The sequence below is a fragment of the Dipodomys spectabilis genome, unplaced genomic scaffold, assembly GCF_019054845.1.
Source record: "Dipodomys spectabilis isolate Male_0828 unplaced genomic scaffold, ASM1905484v1 ptg000219l, whole genome shotgun sequence".
Taxonomy (NCBI): Eukaryota; Metazoa; Chordata; class Mammalia; order Rodentia; family Heteromyidae; genus Dipodomys; species Dipodomys spectabilis.
In genome coordinates this window covers 3,086,244-3,109,011 of record NW_024870896.1, presented here as the reverse complement: position 1 = coordinate 3,109,011, position 22,768 = coordinate 3,086,244, and the positions used below count along the sequence as shown (strand labels likewise).

Genomic DNA, 22,768 nt, shown 5'->3' with positions numbered 1-22,768 from the left:
TCAATTTCCTCACTTACAAATTGTATATACAGTCTAATTTCTGATCCTGGCTTAGCAAGATGTTTAAAACTGGGAGCAGATATTATGCACCTGGGTCTTTCCTGCTATCATTAGCCATTGTCTGAGCATTACAACAGAGCATGCACAAGGAATTGACAGGTTCTTATTTTGTTTCCTAGATGTGAATGAACTGAAGGAATGTCTTTCTGTGCTGGTTAAAGAGCAGCAAGCCCTGGCTATCCAGTCAGCCACTACTACCCTGTCAGCCCTGAGACTCAAGCAGAGGCTGGTGATCCTGGAACGCTACTTCATTGCCTTGAATAGAACTGTTTTTCAAGAGAATGTTAAAGTTAAATGGAAAAGCAGCAACATTTCTCTGCCTCCTGTGGACAAAAAGAGGTAATAATAAAATGAGGGAAGAATACCCTTGGTGGTTCCTTATAAGATTCTTGGGCCCGAGGAGTGGCTTATGTGATTTGATTTGAACACCAGCGAAGCAACATGAGGCCTGAGTATAAGACACACACACACACACACACACACACACACACACACACACACACACACACACACACACACACACACACACACACACACACACAATCAGGCTCTTTCCAGGTGTACCACACACACACACACACACACACACACACAATCAGGCTCTTTCCAGGTGTACCACACACACACACACACACACACACAATCAGGCTCTTTCCAGGTGTAATGGTACATGCCTGTAGTCCTAGCTGTTTGAGAGATAGAGATAATATTGTAGTTTGAGTCTAGCTTGGGGAAAAAGTTACTGAGTCCTGATCTTAAAAAGTTAAACACAGGATTTTATCCTGTATTTAGATTTTATTTTATCCTGTTTAGATTTTATCACTGTTATTTTTTTAATTGATTTGTTTTGTTTTGAATGGAGGCATGAGAATAGTCTGTTCTGTTGAAGTCCCTAGTGAAGAAACACAGTTGGGATTTTTATTCCCAGTGATAAAATCTATGTAATGTATTTCCATAGTCTAGATAAAACTTGATAGAAATCCACCCCTTTTGAGTTAATGAATATCATGTATTAAGTATGAGATCTTTATGCTCTATGTTGCGTGTGTTAAGAATAAATTGATATTAAATTTTAAAAAGACCATTGGTCACATTGTGGTCCAGATCCTTTAAGTATTATTTATCTTATTTTAGTGCTTTCCTGTTCCTCTCATTGACTGCTTCTCCCATCTGTATGTGTTATCTGCAGTTCTCGGCCCACTGGCAGAGGGGTGGAAGGGCTTGCCAGAGTTGGATCCCGAGCAGCGCTCTCCTTTGCCTTTGCCTTCTTACGCAGGGCCTGGCGGTCAGGTATGTGTGTATAGCTTGTCCATCTGTTTGCCTGATCTGTGGGGAGGTTTGGGCTCCATAGTTTCTGCCACCATGGGTCGGTGGTCTGATCCCATATGCCATATCCCAGCACCTCACTGACTTCATTTGTAAAAGAAGAGGTTGCTTTTTTGGTCTGTGTCTAAAAAAACCCAAATTGTGGCACTGAGGGCTCAAGAGGCAGAGCTCTTGCCTAGCAGTATTGATGCTATGAATTCAGTTCCCATTGTAAGGAGAAGGGATGCATTTACCATCCTTTTTGGCCATTCCTTTCCAATAAACCACCACCATGGAATGCCTCAGTACCTGTTTATTCCTACAACAAAGCAGTATAGTTTGAGCATTCCCTAATGTGAAAATACGAAATCCACATGGTCCAAAGTTCGAAACTTTGACCACTAACATGCAGGTAGAAATTCATACCCAATGTCAGGTGATGGTTTGCGGTCAGAATGAAGGCACACTAAAAATATTGCATAAAATATCTCCAGATTCTGTAAGGAATATGTGAAATAACTAAAATACGTGTTCAGAGTCATGCTCAGGTGGCTCATGCCTGTAATCCTACCTACTCAGGAGGCTGAGATCTTAAGATTGCAGTTTGAAGCCAGCCTGGGCAGGAAAGTCCTCATGACACTCTTTATCTCCAGTTAACCACTAAAAAACTGGAAGTGGCACTGTGGCTCAAAGTTGGTAGAGTGCTCTAGCCTTGAACAAAGGAGCAAGGACAGTGCCCAGTTCAAGTCTCACGAATGACCAAAAAAAAAAAAAATTCCCTGGGGTGTCTCATTATATATATGCAGATACTCCCAAATCCAAAACATTTCTACTCTCGAGCATTTCAGATGAAGGATTCTCAATCTGTATTGCTCACGTAAAAGCCATCAAATAAAGAATTGACTTTTTTTTGGAGTTTTTCCAAGATAGATAGATATATAATTTTATATAACTATAAAGAGGCACATAAGCATTGTGTCTTTATGTTTCTCCCCTAAGTGTATCCTCTTTTGGTGAATTGACTTTTGAGGCAGTATTGTTAGATTTCAGTCTATTGAGGAAGAAATGGAAGAGGTGTTACACATTCTTACTTGAAGGGGGTAGAACTCTTAACTAGGAAAATGAGGAGAGCGGTGCTTGTCTGCATTGCCTGATGGCAGACAGCCTGTTGAGTTCCTTAGGAGGGGTCATGCATGTGTCCTCAGGTGAGGATGCAGACCTCTGCAGCGAGCTGTTGCAAGAGTCCCTGGACGCCCTGCGAGCTCTCCCAGAAGCTTCGCTTTTTGATGAGAGCACAGTTTCTTCAGTGTGGCTGGAGGTGGTGGAGAGAGCAACCAGGTTCCTCAGGTCCGTCGTGACGGGGTGAGTGCTCTTTTCCTATCTGTCTTCCTGCACAACCATTCCACTGTGCTTAAGTCTCATTCTCATTGCCCTCCGCTTTTTCCTTGTGTTTCCAGCATAGTCCTGACTCTGGTAGGCCTCAGTTCTCAGCTTTCCAGATGACTTGGGTTTAGAATATTCAGATTTGGCCCAGGAAGCTGTCACTTGGAATTGGGATGGACAGTGTCAAATGTTTTGTAGTTTAGTGGGTCGTTCTGATAGTTAGCAGTTTGGTGATCCATCATTTACAAGTGAGCACTTCTTGAGTAACTCTCGATACCATTCTGGGGGGTGGAGGGAATGGTTGACACTGAGTTTGAAATTTTGATAAATTATAACATAGGAGAAAACAACTACTCAAGCAAAACATTGAAACCAGGGGCTGGAAGTACTAGTGGTCAATGACAGGGCCTTGCCTAGCATGTCCCAGGCCCTAGGTTTGGTCCCCAAAACCCACCTCCAAAAAAAGTGTATTCCTTTTTTATTATGTTAGCTTTCTGTTGCTGTGACAGAATACCCGTGATAATGGACTTCAAAGGAGAAAGGCTCAAGCTGATGGTTTTATAGGTCATTGTCACTTGGCCTTTTTGCTTCGGGCTTCTGGCAGCCCAGCATATCATAGAGAGAGCAGGTGACAAGACAGATACTTGTTCACCTCCCTGTGGCAGCTGGGAAGCACGAAGACTAAGAAGAGGGGACCAGGACCCAATATCCCTTTCAAGGGCTCACTCTACAATGACCTAACTTATTCCCACTAGGCCCTATCTCTTAAAGTTTCCACAATCTCCCAATACAGCTATGTGCTTGGGATGAACCTTTCAATACATACGCTTTTTGGGGACATTTAAGATCCAAACCAAGGATAGCAAATAGCTACTGTTTTGGATGCTGTGTATTTTGGTACTGTGTGTGTGTGTGTGTGTGTGTGTGTGTGTGTGTGTGTGTGTGTGTGTGTGTGTGTGTGTGTGTGTGTGTGTGTGTGTGTGTGTGTGTGTGTGTGTGTGTGTACACACCAGTACTAGAGCTTGAACTCAGGGCCTCGTGCTCTTGATTAGCCTTTTTGCCAAAGGCTAGTACTACCATTTGAGCCACACCTCCATTTCTGGCATTTTGTTACTAATTAGGGATAAGAGACTTGAGGATTTGTCTGCTTGAGATGGCTGCAAAGTTGGATCCTTGGATCTCAATCTTCTGAGTAACTAAGTTTATAGGTGTGAGCCACTCGTGCCCAGTTTGGTACTGCTTTTAAATTTAAAGAAACTATAGTATTCAATATAAAATTTTACTGGTAAAGGCATGTATATACACACATGACATACATATAAATATTATACATGCATATACCTAGTACTAAATGACAAAGGACTGAACCATCACCCTATACATTTCTTCCTTTTAGTTTTGTGTGTGTGTGTGTGTGTGTGTGTGTATGTGTGTGCACACACAGGTGCATGCCCAGTGATCCTAGGTAGTTAATAGGAAGTAAGAGTCATGGATTTTCTTGACTGGGCTGACAACAAACTGCAATCCTCATATCTCAGCTTCGTGAGTAGCTAGAATTGCTGGTGCCTGGCCCTTTTTAGGTTTTTTTTATCACAGATATTTTATTACCGTAACACTTTTTTGGGGGCAAGGGTAAGGGGCAGTGCTAGGAATTGAACCCAGGACCTTCTGCGTGCTGGTTCTCTACCATTGTGATACATTTCCAGACCCAGTTTAAACATGCACACATTCACATAAAATACACACACACATACAAAGCTTCATAATTGAATTGTAATATCTTAAATTTATGTAGCAAGTCTCAGAAACTTGATTCGGGATATTAGAAGTACACCTTTCCATGGGAGAGAGAAGGCAGTCAGCAGGCTGGTATGATTTTGCATATTTTACTTCCTCTGTTGTCCCATGGCCTGTGTTGCTGTCATTTCAGAGATGTTCATGGAACACCAGGGACCAAAGGGCCTGGAGGAGTTCCCTTGCAGGACCAGCACTTGGCCTTGGCCATCCTGCTGGAGCTGGCTGTTCAGAGAGGCACACTGAGGTGAGCAGTACCAGGCCAGATGTCCTGGGCAACATCTGTGTTTCCACACAGACCAGGATCCTCCACTTGAAGCTTTTTTGGTAGTTACTTAGAGATAAGAGTCTCATGACTTTTCTACTTGAGCTGGCTTCAGACTGGTATCCTCACGTCTCAGCCTCCTGAGCAGCTAGGATTACAAGCATGAGCCACCAGCTTCTGGCTTATGATAAGCTTTTTGTTTTTTAAAGTAGAGAATAAATATCTTTCTCCTTCCAGCCAAATGTTGTCCGCCATCCTGTTGTTGCTTCAACTGTGGGACAGTGGAGCGCAGGAAACTGACAATGAGCGGTCTGCTCAGGGCACCAGCGCCCCCCTCCTGCCTCTCCTGCAGAGGTTCCAGAGCATCATTTGCAATAAAGATACGCCTCATGCAGAGGGGGATACTCATGTAAGTATCAGGGTATTCCTGGCAAGACTAAAGACTTAAGACTTACAAACAAGACAATGTGTATGCCCATGGCAGTGGTTGTCATTGGGACAGGGTGTATTTGATGGTGACTTCTGCAAAACATAAGGGTCATGTGTCTATTGCATGAATGGAACAGAGTGTTATCACACGAGCTGTTAAGATTCAGTGAGTGGCCAGAGCCAGCCCTGAGCTTCAGGTCCTGGACTCTGTGTTCCTATCTCTGGATTGTGTGTACTTAGTGAGAGGACACTATCTTGACATGGATCCAGTGTACTTTTAGAGGATTCTCTCTGTTGCCATGGTGAGTGTGGAGCTGCTGAACTGGATCCTCTGAGCCCTACATGTCCATGAATTAGTACCTGTGTTTTCCTAAGCAACTACAGAACTGGCTGTCCTTGAAAGAGTGAATTTTAGATGCTGTGTTAATCTGTTTTGCATTTCTCTAACAAAATGCTAGGGAGTCAGGCTAATTTATAACGAACAGAGTTTTAGTTTGGCCTATATTTCTGGAGGCACAAAAAAATTGAGGGCTCTACTGGCGATAGAGTCCCAAGATGATACAGGGCACCCTATCACAAGAGAGAGGTTGTGTATGTTGGTGTCTGTGTGGTCTCTCTCATTATTACACCATAAGGGTTCTAACCTGATGACCGAGGGCTCTATCCTAATCTCTGTAATTTAACATCATAGTCTGATTACATTCCCACCTCCTTAATACTTCACAGCAGGGATTAAACTTAACACATGAACCTTTAGTAGATGTTCATACCATATCCACTCCGACCATAGCAGATGGAGTGGAAGATGTAAAGACTACTCATTCCATGAAACAGTTACTTAGGGGACTGAAGCGTGGTAAAATGCTGACACTTATGTCAAGAGCAAAGCATGAGAAGTAGGTCATGGTGATGGAGGTAGGCAAGCATAGTAAGGGCTGAAGCTGAGGCCCCTATGCAAAGGAGCAGTGCAGCCTATTCAAAGGAGATGGTCTGACAGGAAATCTTCCTTTGTCTGCTTTATGAAAGCATCTGTGTCTGCAGTGATCTCATTGTCCACGTTAGTTCTCACTCTGTGGGTCTCCATTCTTAGTGTCTTCCTTTTTGCTGCCGATAGAAAACACTTGGATCAGCAAGTCCTTACTTTATCATCAGCCCCAAACAAAGTCTGGCAAAATGTAATTAGTAGCTCATTCTGTTTGTCCATCCTGTGGGCTAGGCACTTTGTGAGGCATGTCTCCTGAGTCACAGACTTTACCTGTGAAGGATCTGAGGTGAGGGAAGTTACAGGCTGGCTCTTTCCTGGAAAGAGCTATTTACCATGCTTTGTTCTTACTCATCTGTTAGTTAGCACTCTTAAATAATAATAATAAGTTGCTTCTGCCCTTTGGGAGAAGTAGAACTATGGATTAATTTGCAAATGAAAATTAGATTTTCTCCAGAGTGGGAAGTATTCAGTTTAAAGACTCAGATTAAAATTAGGGCTGTCTTTTAGTTTTGGAAGCCAGGTTGAGGTGCTGTGTTGTGTTCCTGCATGGATCCTTGTCACATATCCCTAGGATGGTTTGGACATATTAGCATCCATGTTGCTTCTATAACATAGGGTTCAACTTACGTGTGGTGCAACAAATATTTAGATTTACTCTTAGTATTGTGCACATTTATACAGAAAGCATATAAAGGTATAGCTATATCAGTATTGTTTGATTGATGGCTAAAATGAGATTTAATGCATAATTGAAGTACACACACACACAACACACACACAACACACACACAACACACACACGGCCAATATGTATATAGGCTAATTGTTTTAATTTTCTTTTTTACTACCATTTCTGAATATGCTTCTTTACCTCTTTTCTCTAGCTTTTATCTGGCCCTCTGAGCCCCAATGAAAGTTTCCTGAGGTATCTTACTCTTCCACAAGACAGTGAGCTCGCCATTGATTTACGACAAACAGCTGTTGTTGTCATGGCCCATTTAGACCGCTTGGCTACACCCTGTATGCCTCCTCTCTGTAGTTCTCCAACATCTCATAAGGTATGTGTTAGAGCAGTATTTGTCTTCCTTTCTTTTCCTTCCCTCCATTCCTCCTCTCCCTCTTGCCTTCCTTTCCCTGGAGATCAAGCTCAGGGCAATGAGCATTTTGGACACAAACTAAGCTATCAGTCATAGAAGCTGGCTTATAGGTTTTTTTGGTTGCTGTGGTACTAAGGTTTGAACTTAAGGCTTTTTGCTTGGCAGGCAGGTGCTCTACCACTGTGCCATACCTCTAGTTTGTTGGCTTATAGTTTTATATATGTTTACTGATTAAGATATTATGATTGATCAGAATGAACGATAAACAAGCTTTTGAGATGTTTAGAGTTTAGGAATCCAGACTGGGGTCCCCAAAAAGCCATCTTTCTCCACATGACCACAGACCTTTCCACTTTCTGCAGGAAGGTTCTATAGCTTCTTCCTCCCTACCCACTTTTGATTCTGGGAAGAAACCCAGGGCCTTTGTATGCTTAACACACGATACCACTAAACTACATCCTCTGCCCAGAGCCTTTTTTGTAGACTCTAAACATGAGTTTATGTAATGCTGGCTCTAGTAGTAATGACAGTATAGTTATAGTTTCTCTGCTAATAATAATGGTGCTGTAATCTGCCTGTACAGAGAGACCCTGGAGAGTGCCTGTCCACCAAAGACCTTACCCATGGTCATGTCGGCTATCACATTTCTCCCATTGCATCTGTGAGAAAACTAACATTTGGAATGCTAGTGAAGTTTGTCAGGGTCATACAGAAGAATCATGGTTTTAGGTCCAAGTTTCTCTACATTTTTATTTTTGATGTGAACATTATTTTTATTAAGTAGCTATATTTAAAAGAATATAGCCACCCAGTTCAAACAATCAACCAGCCCTTTTTGCTTTTGTTACTTTTAGAATAAGATACTGATTGTTTTGCCAGACCAGGCTGGTCTTTGATATTCCTGTTTATACTTCCTGCATAACTAGTATGATAGATGTATACTGACACTCAACTTTTTATTGGTTGCAGTGGAGTCTTGTCAACTTTATGCCTGGACTGGCCTCAAACCACCGTCCTCTCAATTTTAACCTCCCGATTATAGGATTGAGCCATTGTATCCAGCTTCAATTTTGCATCACTTCTGTTCTTTCCTTTCTTTGTTTTAACCTCCGTGTTACTCCTAGACATTCTCCTGCTGTAAAAACAATGTTTGCTTTTTTATCTTACAGGGATCATTGCAGGAGGTAATAGGTTGGGGATTAATAGGATGGAAATACTATGCCAATGTGATCGGACCAATCCAGTGTGAAGGCCTTGCCAACCTTGGAGTCATGCAGATTGCTTGTGCAGAGAAGCGCTTCCTGATCCTGTCTCGCAATGGCCGTGTGTACACACAGGCCTACAATAGTGACACACTGGTGGGTGGCATAAGAGATGTGCTGGCATGGCTCTCTCGGTGGATGAGGGGTCCTGCTTGCAGATGCCAATTGGTCTAAGTCTTATCAGTCATAGATAAGCATCTATTCATAGTATACCAATCATGTGAACATTTCACTGCAACTGTATGTCAAGCTTTAAGAACAGGATCTTCTTATAGTGAGAATTATTATTAACTGATTTCTTTTTTGCAAACCAGCATTCCCAAAATCATTTGATTTAGGGGTCAGACAAGTAACAGGAGTTGAGCCTGTTGGGGATGATAACACCTTAGGTCACATGTGTTTCTATGAGAAGACATTACTTCCTTCTAGTGTGTCTGTAATATACAGGGCATCCTGCTTTGTCCACCATCAGCACTGGTCATACCATGGATCTCATGGTGGTTATTACTATCGTGCTGGGCTGGGTGAGCTGGGTAATTGGCCTGGAAGTTCCAGGCACCCCTAGTCTTTCAGTTAAATAGGTTTTCCCAGGTAGACATATGGCATTGGTGAGGGGAAGGTGGGGAGTGGAGATAGTTGTGCTGTTTTCATAATCCTTAGACTTATGACTAATTTTCTTCCTATTTTACTCTTTTAGGCCCCCCAACTGGTCCAGGGTCTTGCCTCCAGAAACATTATAAAAATTGCTGCCCATTCTGATGGTCACCACTACCTGGCCTTGGCTGCCACTGGAGAGGTGTACTCCTGGGGCTGTGGGGACGGAGGACGGCTGGGCCATGGGGACACTGTGTATGTACAGCTTATTCCTTGCTTTCCTCTGTGTGACAGTACTTGTAACCGGATGTGTCTGGGTGTTTGCATGGCTTGGTTGTAGAGGGGTACCGTGTGTGTGTGTATGTGTGTGTGTGTGTGTGTGTGTGTGTGTGTGTGTGTGTGTGTGTGTGTGTATGTGTGATCTATCCACCCCGATGACTTTTTAGGAGCTTCAGTAACAGCCAGCAGTTATATTCTCCATTAGGTTTCCTAAAGCATATCCCACATACCATCCCTTCCTTCACAGATATTTCATTCACAGATACTAGGTTTCCCACCAACTTACTGGTTGACCTCTTGAACTATAATATTGTCACAGATATGAAAACCAAGGTTTTTTTATATATTGTATTAGAGATCAAATGCATCAAAGGTACATTGTAATTACCATCTGACTTGTTGAATCAAACCCCCTTTGCATATCATCTCTCTGTCAATTTTATTTTGTCTTTTCTAGAATTTAATACATGTGCTATAGGATTTGGTTTACAGGTTCTTTTACTTAACATCATATTTGAGATCCGGCTAGGTCATTGGGCATAGCAATAGTTTCTTTGTTGCTGGTGGACCATTGTTTGGAGGTGTTGTGAATAACGGTGCACGTCATTATACAGGTCTTTAATAGACCCGGTTTTGATATTCTTGCTTGGTGTTGTGTTTCAGTTTAACAAAGTATCAATAATACTAATAGGCAATACCTAGTAGGCAAGCTCTCTTGATGTTGTGATTTATCCTTAACATTGACCTTTAAAAAAAATTCCTAGGGTGATATTCATATGTGTTCCTCCATCCCACAGGCCTCTGGAGGAACCTAAGGTAATCTCTGCTTTCTCAGGGAAGCAAGCTGGGAAGCACGTGGTACACATAGCATGCGGGAGCACGTACAGTGCGGCCATCACTGCAGAAGGAGAACTGTACACCTGGGGCCGGGGCAATTACGGCCGTTTGGGCCATGGTATGTCTGCAGCATACTAGCAAAAAGCATTCAGTAGGAGTTGCTTCTACCCAGAGGACTAGAATAACAATGGTTCTGTCTGTTTGAAGGCTCCAGTGAAGATGAAGCCATTCCAATGCTGGTAGCTGGGCTTAAAGGACTGAAGGTTATCGACGTTGCATGCGGGAGTGGCGACGCTCAGACTCTGGCTGTGACTGAAAACGGTATGTTAGCGCCCGAGCTGGCAGTCTCTTGAGGGTGCTGATGGCTGCTTTCCTGCAGGGGGGAGATTTGGATAGAGCGGACCTTCTGTGATTGCCCTCTGCTCACATCCTCCTTTTTGTGGGTTTGGGTTTCTGGCTTCCATGAAGAAGTCCAGGGAACATGATAAATTAAACAGGACTCTAAACTCATACAGTGAGATCAAAGGAGGTAATTTTAGGAGATCACAAGGGCTCAGTAGCTATATGCATATATCATACAAAGTGATGCTTATCTAAATAACTCTTAAGAAGTGGAATCGAGGCATTCTATTTTACTTTTTGTGGTTCTTTTTATTTTCTGGTTTTTTCCCCCCCTTTTGTCGCTGTTTTTGATTTCTGTACCTTTTGTCTTGTATGTAAGTTTATCTGATTTGAGGAAGAGAAACGGAAGCACAGAAACACTGGGACAAAAGTTGAACCACTTCAGCAGTGATATTCACTAGACACTATGTTGGAAATGAACTATACAACTTGAAGGGAAGGGAGGTCAAGAGGGAAAAGACTGGGAGAAAATGAGGGAGAGGGTGACAGTGTCCAAAAAGAAATGTGCTCACCTACCTGATTTATGTAACTGTAACCCCTCTGTGTATCACCTTGACAATTAAAAAGGAAAAAGAAAAGAAAATGGTCAGGGACAGCACCTAGGCCACAAGTTAGCCTTTCCTACACAGGCTGGCTTCAAACTGATCCTCCTGAGTAGCTAGGATTATACATGTGAACCACAGATGCCTAGCTTGCAACTTTGCATTTCTAAATTGCTTTTATATCTGAAGTCTCAACTAGCAGGTCCATAACCACCTGCTTAGTATGGTTAACTACATAGATTGGTAGTATACATTTGTGTGCCTTACTGGTATATATTATTTGTAGCCATTTAAGGACTTTTATTGGAATACACAATTCTTCCTTCTCTTCCTCCTCTTCCTCTTCTTCCTTGTCCTTTTCCTCTTCTTCTTCTTCTTTCTTTTCCATGTCTGTCCTAGAGCTTAGGCTCTATCCCTAAGCTTGTTTTTGCTCAAGGTTAATAATACTCTACCAATCTGAGCCATAGTTCCATTTCCATCTTTTTTACCAGCTAATTGGAGATAAGAATCTGAAGGACTTTCCTGCTTAGGCTGACTTTGAACTACCCTCGGATTTCTGTCTGCCTCCTAGATAGCTAGGATTACTATTTATTTTTTGTGGTTTTTGAGGCTGAGTCTCACTGTGAAGGCCAGGGTGTATGCGGATTGCTAATGTGTATGAGGTCAGAATGTAAGGTTGTTTTAACCTAAATACATTTGCATTTTCTAGGGCAAGTGTGGTCTTGGGGAGATGGTGACTATGGGAAATTGGGTAGAGGTGGTAGTGATGGATGCAAGACGCCGAAGCTGATTGAAAAACTTCAAGACTTGGATGTTGTCAAAGTCCGCTGTGGAAGTCAGTTTTCTATTGCTTTGACAAAAGATGGCCAAGTTTATTCATGGGGAAAAGGTGACAACCAGAGACTTGGACATGGGACAGAAGAACACGTCCGTTATCCCAAACTCTTGGAAGGCTTACAAGGTAAGTACAAATGTCAACTTTTAAAACTCTTAGGAGACAGTTAAAAATTTTAAAGTCTGGGGATTTTCTTTTCTTTCTTGTTTTTTGGTTTTTTTTTTTTGTTGTTCAGTTGTAGGGCTTGAACTCAGGGTCTGGGTGCTGTCTCTGAGCGTCTTGTGCTCAAGACTAGAGCTCTACCACTTAGAGCCATAGCTCCACTTCTGGATTTTGGGTGGTTATTTGAAAATGAGAGTCTCATGGGGACTTTTCTGTCCGGGCTGTCTTTGATTCTCAGATCTCAGCCTTCTGAGTAGCTAAGATTATAGGTGTGAGCCAACAGTATCCAGAGAAGATTTTATTTTCTTAACCTGATACTCCCATGAATGGACTATCAGTAGGAACTACATGTTGATAGGTATAGGTAATTATTGGAAAGAGGTCTGTTTACATTACTAAGTGGCCTGGAATTACTGTTAAGTAAATTCAATTTGAAACCCACTCAGTTTTACTAACATTGGAAGTTCCTTCTGTGGTATAGACCGACTCAGTGAGCTGAAGGTAGCTTCTACCAGTAAGTTCTCTTATCCTGCTGAGACCATTCTTTGCATGCTGTGGGGCCACTGTGAGAGGTGGGATCCACGTTAGACATTAGATTTGAAGTTGTTCTTGTGGTAGATTCTACCTGTCCCATTGCAGAGGAGTACCTCAGAGGTCATGGGAAAAGATGGAGGCCTAGGTTGTGTAGGTGTTCAGGTGCCCCCGCAATGTGGGCTCCCAGTACAGGATGAGACCACCAGCAGAAAGACCATGAGTGCTGTTACTGAGGAATGCATGTTGCAAAAACCATGGCAACCGGATTGTGGAGAGGACTTGGTTTTTTTAGGACTTTTATTTTTCCCACATTGCTAGCAGGTGATTTGACGGGGAAGAAAGGGAAGAAGGGAAGAAGGGTAACGTCAATGCGTGGTGCCCTAGGTGAGACCATTAGTGTTTTCTCTAGCTCAGGGGAGAACAGCCTCTTCTTTCACAAAGGACCAGGCTGTTCCCATATAAGTTTAATCTTCACAAGAGACCTTCACAGCATTTTGTATGAGAAAATCGCTTCAGTAATTCATTCTTCTTTATGTGTTGGCTTTTTTTTTTTTTTTAATTGAGGAGGAGGTTTGGAAGTAGAACTTTAAAAAAAAAATTTGTCAGTCATGGGGCTTGAACTCAGGACTTGGGCACTGTCTTAGAGCTCTTTCGCTCATGGCTAGCACTGTACCACTTTGAGCCACAGTGCCACTTCCAGTTTTTGAGTGGTCAATTGGAGATAAGATTCTCAGGGGAACTTTTCTGGCTTTAAACCTTGATCCTCAGATCTTAGCCTCCTGAGAAGCTAGGATTACAGGCATGAGCCACCAGTGCCTGGTGGAAGTAGAACTTTTAAGTGAGTCTTATTCCTTTCCCCATCAATTTTTTTGTACAACTGTTTAATACCTTGACCAATATAAATCTTGCACACTCAGATGGTGTTTTTTTATTTTCTAAGCTTCTGAGACAAGTTGTAAAGTAAGACATACTGCATTATGTAACTGTGTTGGAATTTCATTTATCTCTTATTTCTATTCCCCTCCATCATTAAAGGAAATAAATGTCTACAGTATATTTGTTAGATTTAGAAATATCTTACTATGAGAATATTTAAGCTGCTTATGAAGTATTTTTGTTGTTGCTCACTTATGGTAGGTTCTTTGAATAAAATTGTTCTGATTGTAGTTTTTTTGACTTGCATGTTGATATTACACAGAAGCATTCCTTGACTTACTGATAAGGAAAGACATGATGCTTTGCTAACACTATTTAAATAGAAATAAAAAATAATTATGTTACTTGGCTTTGTGAGAAAAGTAGATTTCCTTTTAAAGAGAGTGGCAGTAACTGCTCTTATGAATGGCAACTCCTTTGTACAACTACTTAAAGATAATAAATATATTAAGGTAAAAAACATGAAGAGTGGTAGAGCACCAGCTGTGAGCAAGCCAGGTAAATGAGAATGCAAGGCTCTGAGTTTAGTCCATGGTACCTGTGTGTGTGCACACACATGCATGTGCACACACACAACTGTGCTTTTATATTGTGATACCTGAGACTGGAGAATGTGTGTGATCTTATATCTAATTAAAAATGTACTTTCCTCACAAACATAATTACATGTCAGAATTTGTGCGATTGTTTTGGTCACCAAGAAGGTAAAAAACCAGTTCTTCCTACCAGAAAACCTCTCTCATAGAAAAGTTGGTTGAAAAAGGGCTATGTGCTGGGCACTGTTGGCTCATGCCTGTAGTACTAGCTGCTCAAGAGTCAGATCTGAGGATCATGGTTCAAAGCCAGCCCAGGCAAAAAAGTCTCTGAGACTCTTATCTCTAGTTAACTACAAAAAAGTGGCTCAAACTGGTAGAATGTTGACCTTGAGCACAGAAGCTCAAGGACAGGATCCAGGCCCTGAATTCAAGCCTTAGGAATGGTACCCAAAACACCCCACAAATACCCCTCCCCTCCAAAACACACACACACACACACACACACACACACACATCTCTTTCTGACTGACACCCCACAAATACCCCTCCCCTCCAAAACACACACACACACGCGCGCGCACACACACACACACACACATCTCTTTCTGACTGAAAATGTGAATAAGGAGGAGAAAAAAACCCAGCTGATCCTTTTCAAACACTAGTGATAATTTGTAGGCTCTGAATCTTAACAAATTACAGGAGACAAAATGTAAGTCTTAATAAATACTCAAAGAAGATGAATCGTGCTTAATCTTCACGGAACAAGTTGTCCTTAAGCCAGTACATAATGCCATCCGATCCCCAGTAGCTGTGGTGCAGATGTCTTTCTCAGGAAAAAGGCCTGGTGTTGAAGCTGCATTTGCACATCTTGATTCTTCACAGGCAAGAAGGTGATTGACGTGGCTGCAGGCTCCACCCACTGCCTGGCTCTGACCGAGGACAGTGAGGTGCACAGCTGGGGGAGCAATGACCAGTGCCAGCACTTTGACACTTTGCGTGTGACCAAGCCAGAACCTGCTGCACTGCCAGGACTGGACACCAAACACATAGTTGGAATTGCCTGTGGACCTGCCCAGGTACTGAGTATGTAGTTTGGTTTGGTATTTCATATAGTTCATTGCAAAGATATAAAAATACTACTGACTTTGTTGGTCTTATGTCCTGCAGTTGTATGAAACACTACTTTTTTGGGTTTTTCTTCTTAGGTGCCTTTCTCTCTTCCTGTCAAGCTATATGTCTTTTATCTGCCTTTGTTGCTCTGTTCAGGGCTGGCAAATGGTATGGAATAGAAGTGAGAATGGGCATCCTTGCCTTGCTCTTGATCTGAGGAGGACAGCATTGTGTCTTTATTACTAGCGATGATGGTTGTTATGAGCTTTTTTGTTTAACAACAGCTTTTTAGATGCCTTATCAGATTAAGGACGTTCCCTTTAAATCCTACTGAAAAAAGCATTCTAGAAAAGATAATTGGTGGGGTTTGTTGGTACCATTTTAAGTGGATTAACAGCCCCATATCCACCTAGTGCTGTGGATTGGTGATTTGAGAGTAAAAGTCTTTTTTAAAGAATACTTTTCATTTTTTAAGTGTGACAAAATAAGATGGTGTTAGTGAAATAGGAGAAGAAATTGGAAGCTAGATATCCATCAAAGTCCACATCCATGTGGGCAGTTAGTGAGAGGAATGAGTAAGTCATCATTTAAGCGTTTTTATCACCGAGTTGTATTATCTTTTCTGTGGGACAGACAGTCCAGGAGCTGAATTTGCAGATTTTGTTTCAGGTTCTCATATTTCTCCTGTAGAGCTTTGCCTGGTCATCTTGTTCCGAGTGGTCCATTGGCCTCCGTGTTCCTTTCGTGGTAGACATCTGCTCTATGACTTTTGAGCAGCTGGATCTCCTGCTGCGGCAAGTGAGTGAGGGCATGGATGGCACTGCTGACTGGCCTCCCCCCCAGGAGAAGGAGTGCATGGCTGTGGCCACACTTAATCTTCTGCGACTTCAGGTGACAGCACTTTCCCACACCCCTGCTCCTTTTATAAGTAACTCAGGACTGTTTATGCATAGTGCAGGTATTCAACTGACCTGTTAGTGAACTGTCAGTGAAACTTCTGAGGTGTTTTAAAATAAGATTATTATGTTGTGATGTGGTTGAGGCTTATAAAACTTACTTTTGTGCTGACAGTTTTTTATTCAGGGAAAGAATAAGAATGTTTTATTCTGGCCATAATCAACTTTGGGGAATATAGTCTTGGAACTATCATGTTGTCTATAGAAAAAGTTCTGGTTAAACTGTCAAATAAAAGAGAAGAAGGGTGGAGATGGGAGGTGGGAAAAACCACTTCCATTTTTCTTCCCTAGCTTCTCCAATCCCAACTTGTTTTTGAGATAGGGTTTTGGTAGCTTTTGCCTGATGGACTCAAACCACCAATCCTCCTATCTCTACCTCCTGAGTAGCTGGACTTCCTGGCATGCATCACCATACCCAGCTCAAAAAATGTATTCTTATAATGAGAATACTCAACTAATGTGGGTAAATTTTTTTTTGTGTGTAAGTTTTTAAAAAAATGCATATAAAGGTTGAAAATTAAAATCATAGATCTGAACTGCTCCAAAAAATTCTAAACTCTTTTTTGAATGCCAACATGATACTATTCAGTATATTCAAACTGTTTTGTGTGCACAAAGTGATTTAAAATATTCTGCAAAATTACTTCCAGGCTATGTGTGTAAGGTACATGAATCAATCTTGTGTTTAGACTTTGGTCCATCCCTAAGATATCTCAAGTATATGCATACATTCCAAAATTTAAAAGATCTAAAATTCCAAACATTTCTTGTTGTAAGATTTTGGATAAGGGATTTCAGTCTGAACTGAAAACTTAATTTTATTTATATAGTTCTTCAAATTAAGTTTTATTATCAGTCATCTGAAATCAGTTTACTTTTGTGAGATCCTAGTGAACATTATTTTGTTTGTTTTTTTTTCCTTTCAGTTGCATGCTGCCATTAGTCACCAGGTTGACCCAGAATTCCTTGGTTTAGGTCTGGGCAGTGTCCTCCTGAACAGCCTGAAGCAAACTGTGGTGACCCTGGCCAGCAGTGCAGGCGTGCTGAGCACCGTGCAGTCGGCCGCGCAGGCCGTGCTGCAGAGCGGCTGGTCGGTGCTGCTGCCCACGGCTGAGGAACGAGCCCGGGCCCTCTCTGCACTCTTGCCCTGCACAGGTGTGTGTGAGGAAGAGGGGGAGGGGGGTGGCACTTCTTCAAATTGGCAAAAAAAAAAAGCCCAAACAAACAAAACCCACCAATTTCTTTTCTAGTTTCAGGTAATGAAGTGAACATAAGCCCAGGCCGTCGATTCATGATTGATCTGCTGGTGGGCAGCTTGATGGCTGATGGAGGATTAGAGTCAGCCTTAAATGCAGCAATTACAGCAGAAATCCAGGTGTGGGCCTAGGCTGCAAGGGAGGGGGCAGACGGGCAACTCTGCCTGGTGGTGAGCTACACTAACCCATATGTAGAACTTCCGATACTGCCAGACTCATTGATGAAACTAAAATGCAAAACACTTATTTATCTATTTCTTTGCCTGTTCCAGGGCTTGAACTCTGGGCCTGGGTGCTGTCCCTGAGCTGTTGTGCTCAAGGCTAGCACTCTTACCACTTGAGCTACAGCTCCACTTCTGTCTTTTTAGGTAGTTGAGTAGAGATGAGAGGCTCACAGGCTTTCTTGCCCTAGCTGAGTTTGAACTGCATTCCTCAGATCTCAGCCTCCTAGGGAGCTAGGATGATAGGTATGAACCACCAGTGCCAGGTGCAAAACTTTTAGTTGCATACAAGTGTTTGTTTTTCCTTAAAACTCTTTTATCTTACTAAATTATTGAATTAGGCTTCCACCTTACACATCTGATTTAATGAATTTGACAGATGCCCCTTTCAGTGTGTAGATTCCTTTCTGTTTTCTACAAAGATCCTGTGCTCCTTTGTGTTCAGTCAGGATACTGTCACACCCTTCAGATTAGCTGTCCTCTGTCTGCTACATAATCCTCTTTCTTTTTGCCTCTTACACTGTTTTTCAGGTTCAACCACATAATTTTATACAATTGAGGGTTTTTTTCCGAGTGCAGTTCTAGGGCTTGCGCTTGGGGCCTGGGCACTGTCTGTGTACTCTTATTTTGCTCAATGCTAGCACTCTGCCACTGAACCATAGCTCTGCTTCTAGATTGTTGGTGTTCAATTGGAGATTAATGTCGCTCCACTTTTCTGCCTGAGCTGATATTGAACTGTGATCTTCATTGCTCAGTCCTCTGAGTCGCTAGGATATCACATGTGAGCCACTGGCACCTGGCAACAAATACTGTGTTTTCTTTCTATGTTGAGGGTTTTTCTTCTTCTTCTTTGTCAGTACCGAGGTTTGAACTCAGGGTCACACCATCTCCTCTTTCTTTCTTGGCTGTTGCTTTATCACTTGAGCCACATCTCCAGCCTGATACATTATTTTTTTATTCTTAAGAAGTACTCCATTGTTATTAACAGCTTTTAACCAGTAGAGCTAAGGTTATTAGGCCTACTTGTTTATCTATTACATTTGATTGTTCCTGGTTTTGACTATGTAAAAATGGTAAGACCATGCTGTGTACAAGTCTGGTGGTGAATATGATTTTTCCCTTGGATAAGTACTTTGCCATGGAATTTGCTGGGCCCCAGGGTACATGTGAATTTACAGTATCCCAGAATGGCTTTACTGTTTACATTTAAGCCAGTGTTCATGAGAATTCTGACTCCTTATAAAGCTGATAGACTATTCTAGTCTGTATAGAGCAGAGCATACATCCTAAGTGTTTTTGATTAAACTTGCCAGTAGCAGGGACAAAGATTTTAGGGACTTGGCAGAAGGAAAAAGAGTTCATTATATTAATGGTAGCCCAGCCACTGGATCCATAGGAAATACAGTTTGTTTAGAACTTGAGCAGCTGAGTATCGGGGTTGCTGAAGATATGTGTGACAGTGTTACCAAGTTGTATGCTACTGCTTGCAGAGGCTAGGACAGCTGGACACAGCGCGCTTACACCTGTTAATGAGATCAGTGGTCACCATTTTTGTTTCTATGCATTACAGGATATTGAAGCCAAAAAAGAAGCACAGAAAGAGAAAGAAATTGATGAACAGGAAGCAAATGCCTCAACCTTTCATAGAAGTCGGACTCCTCTGGATAAAGACCTTATTAATACAGGGATCTATGAATCTTCTGGCAAGCAGTGTTTGCCTTTGGTTCAGCTCATACAGCAGCTTCTTAGGTAAATAGTATCTGCTGTTTTATATCTTAGCTGGGAGTTGCTGTTTTTTCTTATTAATTTGCTGAAATTTAGCAGCAAGTTCTCAAGACTGTGTTTGACAATTGAGTAAGAATTGCCTCTCACAGTAGGTCATGGTTATATATGCAGTGCAACTTTGGGGGAAAATACTTTTTATATAAAATACTTTCGTATGGAAACTTTTTATATCGAATACTTTTATATAGTTATAAGAATGCTTTTATATAGAAATACTTTTTATATAGAAATAGTCCTCTTTGAGCAAGATCTGCTCTCATTTGACGCTAGTCCATGAGATCCCATGGGAGCACATTTGTAAAGCAAAGGGACATCATTACCTTGTGCCTTTTCTGTTCCTTGGTTCAGCTTGGCCTCTGGTTATGCTTACACTGCAGATACACCTGCGTGTATTGTGAGATGATATCTGCATGTATTATATGTGCTTCTGACACTAATTTATAACCTACAACTCCTACCTTTTTAATATAAAGAACTCATTTCACCTGTAATTCTCTTTTCCACTCCATAGGAACATTGCTTCTCAGACTGTAGCCAGATTAAAAGATGTTGCTCGTCGCATTTCATCATGTTTGGACTTTGAGCAGCATAGTCGTGAACGATCGGCCTCATTGGATCTGTTGCTACGTTTTCAGCGCTTACTTATCAGTAAACTTTATCCAGGAGAAAGTCTTAGTCAGACCTCAGATATTTCTAGTAAGTTGTCTAAACTATGAAAGTATTCTGTGTGCTTTGGCTTTTTTATTTAGGTTTTTTAGTATGGCTATTTTATATATGCAGTTCTCATTCTGCTTAAACTGCATCAATATTGAAGGCTCTACTTGCATCATTTTTGTTGTTGTTGTGTTGGTCGGTTGTGGGGCTTGAACTCTGGGCCTGGGCGCTGTCCCTCAGCTTTTCAGCTAAGGCAAGTGCTCTACCACTTTCAGCCACAGTACCACTTTCAGTTTTCTGGTGGCTTATTGGACATAAGAGGTTCATGGACTTCCCTGTCCTGGCTAGCTTAACCATGATCCTCAGATCTCAGCCTACTGAGTAGCTAGTGTTACAGGCATGAGCCACCAGCTCCTGGTGCATCCAGTTTGTTTTTTTTTTTTGGGTCCAGTCTTGGGGCCTGAACTCTGGGCCTTGGCGCTGTCCCTTAGCTCTTCAGCTCAAGGCTAGCGTTCTACCACTTGAGCCACAGCACCACTTCCGGCTTTTTTCTTTTTGCTTATGTGGTACTGAGGAATCGAACCCAGGGCCTCAGGCATGCAAGGCAAACGCTCAACCACTGAGCCACCTTCCCAGGCCCACATCCAGTTTTTTGATCAAATATATGTATATTATACTTATCAGTATTCTTGATTCTGGTGTCTCATCATTTCATTCTTGTTTTTTGATGGGACTGAGATTTGAACTCAGGGCCTGAATTTTGCTAATTAGCTGGTTCAGCCCTGCTTTTTTTTCTGGTTAATTTGGAGATGGTGTCTGGTGAACTTTCCTTCCCATGGTTGGCCTTTGAGATCCTGTAGATCTCAGCCTCTCAAATAGCTGGGATTATGGGTGAGAGCCTGACAGCATTTAAATTCTTTAGATGTCAGCAATACATTGCTTTTTATTCAGTTTACTCTTAGAGAAGATTTGTCACATTTGTTCCACGTTATTAGTTATACATCATTATTGACCGAGGTGATATGGGAATTGCATAGTGATTATTCCTGTGGCGTAGGGAATCCACATGGGTATAATGGCAGGAAGACTTGAGTTTCATTTATAGCTTTGGTTAATAGCGGTTAGACATTGAGTTGAGTTTTCTAGAGCCAAAAATTTCTCACATCATTGAGATAATCCCTGAGGTACCTGTGAGGGTTCAAACAAGAAGATGTGTAAAATGCTCTCCCCTGGGCTGGGAAGATGGCTCAGTGGTAAAGTACTTACTTTGCATGCATGAGGCCCTGAGTCTGACTCCTTAGCACCACATAAGCTGGCTCTATGGCTCCGACACACACACACACACACACACACACACACACACACACACACACACACACACACACACACACACACACACACACACACACACACACACACACACACACACACACACACACACACACACACACACACACTCTCTGCCCTATGCCTGAATGGTTTTTCATACCCATACTCAAGAGAGGGCTGATCCTTTCTAATGTAGAGAGTGCGGAGAGTGGGAAACTCTGCTGCTTTGTTGTAAAAATTTTTCTCTAAAATAACTTAGTTACTTCCTAAAAAGAATTATGTACTTCATGTTAGAAGTTCAGATCAAATAGGCAAACTTAAAGAGTCCGAATGAAGAGACTGTTTTGAAGATATAAAGTCACCAGCAATAAAAAGCTCATTTCTGAGGCTGAAAAATGCTTAGCTTCATTTACTGGGGAAAAACTTGCAGACTTTAAGAAAAACTACACATTGATATGTTGGATATAATGTTATAAAAAAACCTTTTAAGTTGTGACTTTAGAATTTGTAGACCCAAAAGTCAGATACTATGTGGCACAAATTTCACTGTCCCTGAAATTTTGTGATATAAAAAAGAGCCAAGGAATCAGGCACTGGTAGCTCACGCCTGTAATCCTAGCTACTCGGGAGGCTGAGGTCTGAGGATCGTAGTTCAAAACCAGCCTGGACGGGAAAGCCCATGAGACTCTTACCTCCAATTAACCTCCAGAAAACCAGAAGTGGTGCTGTGGCTCAAAGTAGTAGAGCACTCACCTTGAGCTGAAGAGCTCAGGGACAGGCACCCAGGCCTGACCAAAAAAAAAAAAGCCAAGGAGTAAGGGTTAGCAGATTTTATTTTGGAAAAGAAATAAAAGATGTATACCTGGGGATTGCAAAAGTAGACCTAGTCAGTTTGTAGAGTTAATCTTTAATAGTGAAAATGAAACTTTCTAAATTTCCTTCCAGGTCCTGATCTGATGGGTGTTGGTTCTTTGCTAAAAAAGTACACAGCCCTTTTGTGCACACACATTGGAGACATACTACCTGTGGCAGCTAGCATTGCTTCTACCAGCTGGAGACACTTTGCAGAGGTGGCCTGCATCCTGGAAGGGGACTTCACAGGTACCATTCTTTTTTTTTTTTTTTTTTGGTCCAGTCGTGGGGTCTGAACTCTGGGCTTGGGCGCTGTCCCTCAGCTCTTCAGCTCAAGGCTAGCACTCTACCACTTGAGCCATAGC

The 22,768-nt window shown here is 42.0% G+C and overlaps 1 protein-coding gene across 1 annotated transcript in view; it reads left to right on the top strand.

Annotated features, from left to right (window-relative positions):
* The window catches only part of Herc2 (HECT and RLD domain containing E3 ubiquitin protein ligase 2), a 152,931-nt gene that overhangs the window by 25,938 nt on the left and 104,225 nt on the right, over positions 1 to 22,768 (top strand). Inside the window, exons 5-22 of the mRNA XM_042697406.1 lie at positions 180 to 399; positions 1,250 to 1,350; positions 2,571 to 2,727; positions 4,679 to 4,789; positions 5,045 to 5,216; positions 7,106 to 7,279; positions 8,488 to 8,676; positions 9,278 to 9,429; positions 10,251 to 10,408; positions 10,498 to 10,611; positions 11,944 to 12,195; positions 15,123 to 15,316; positions 16,041 to 16,241; positions 17,233 to 17,461; positions 17,557 to 17,681; positions 19,354 to 19,532; positions 20,080 to 20,264; positions 22,497 to 22,652. Of these exons, the coding sequence (XP_042553340.1) occupies positions 180 to 399; positions 1,250 to 1,350; positions 2,571 to 2,727; positions 4,679 to 4,789; positions 5,045 to 5,216; positions 7,106 to 7,279; positions 8,488 to 8,676; positions 9,278 to 9,429; positions 10,251 to 10,408; positions 10,498 to 10,611; positions 11,944 to 12,195; positions 15,123 to 15,316; positions 16,041 to 16,241; positions 17,233 to 17,461; positions 17,557 to 17,681; positions 19,354 to 19,532; positions 20,080 to 20,264; positions 22,497 to 22,652 (3,069 nt within the window). The remainder of the gene's footprint in view (positions 1 to 179; positions 400 to 1,249; positions 1,351 to 2,570; positions 2,728 to 4,678; positions 4,790 to 5,044; positions 5,217 to 7,105; positions 7,280 to 8,487; positions 8,677 to 9,277; positions 9,430 to 10,250; positions 10,409 to 10,497; positions 10,612 to 11,943; positions 12,196 to 15,122; positions 15,317 to 16,040; positions 16,242 to 17,232; positions 17,462 to 17,556; positions 17,682 to 19,353; positions 19,533 to 20,079; positions 20,265 to 22,496; positions 22,653 to 22,768) is intronic.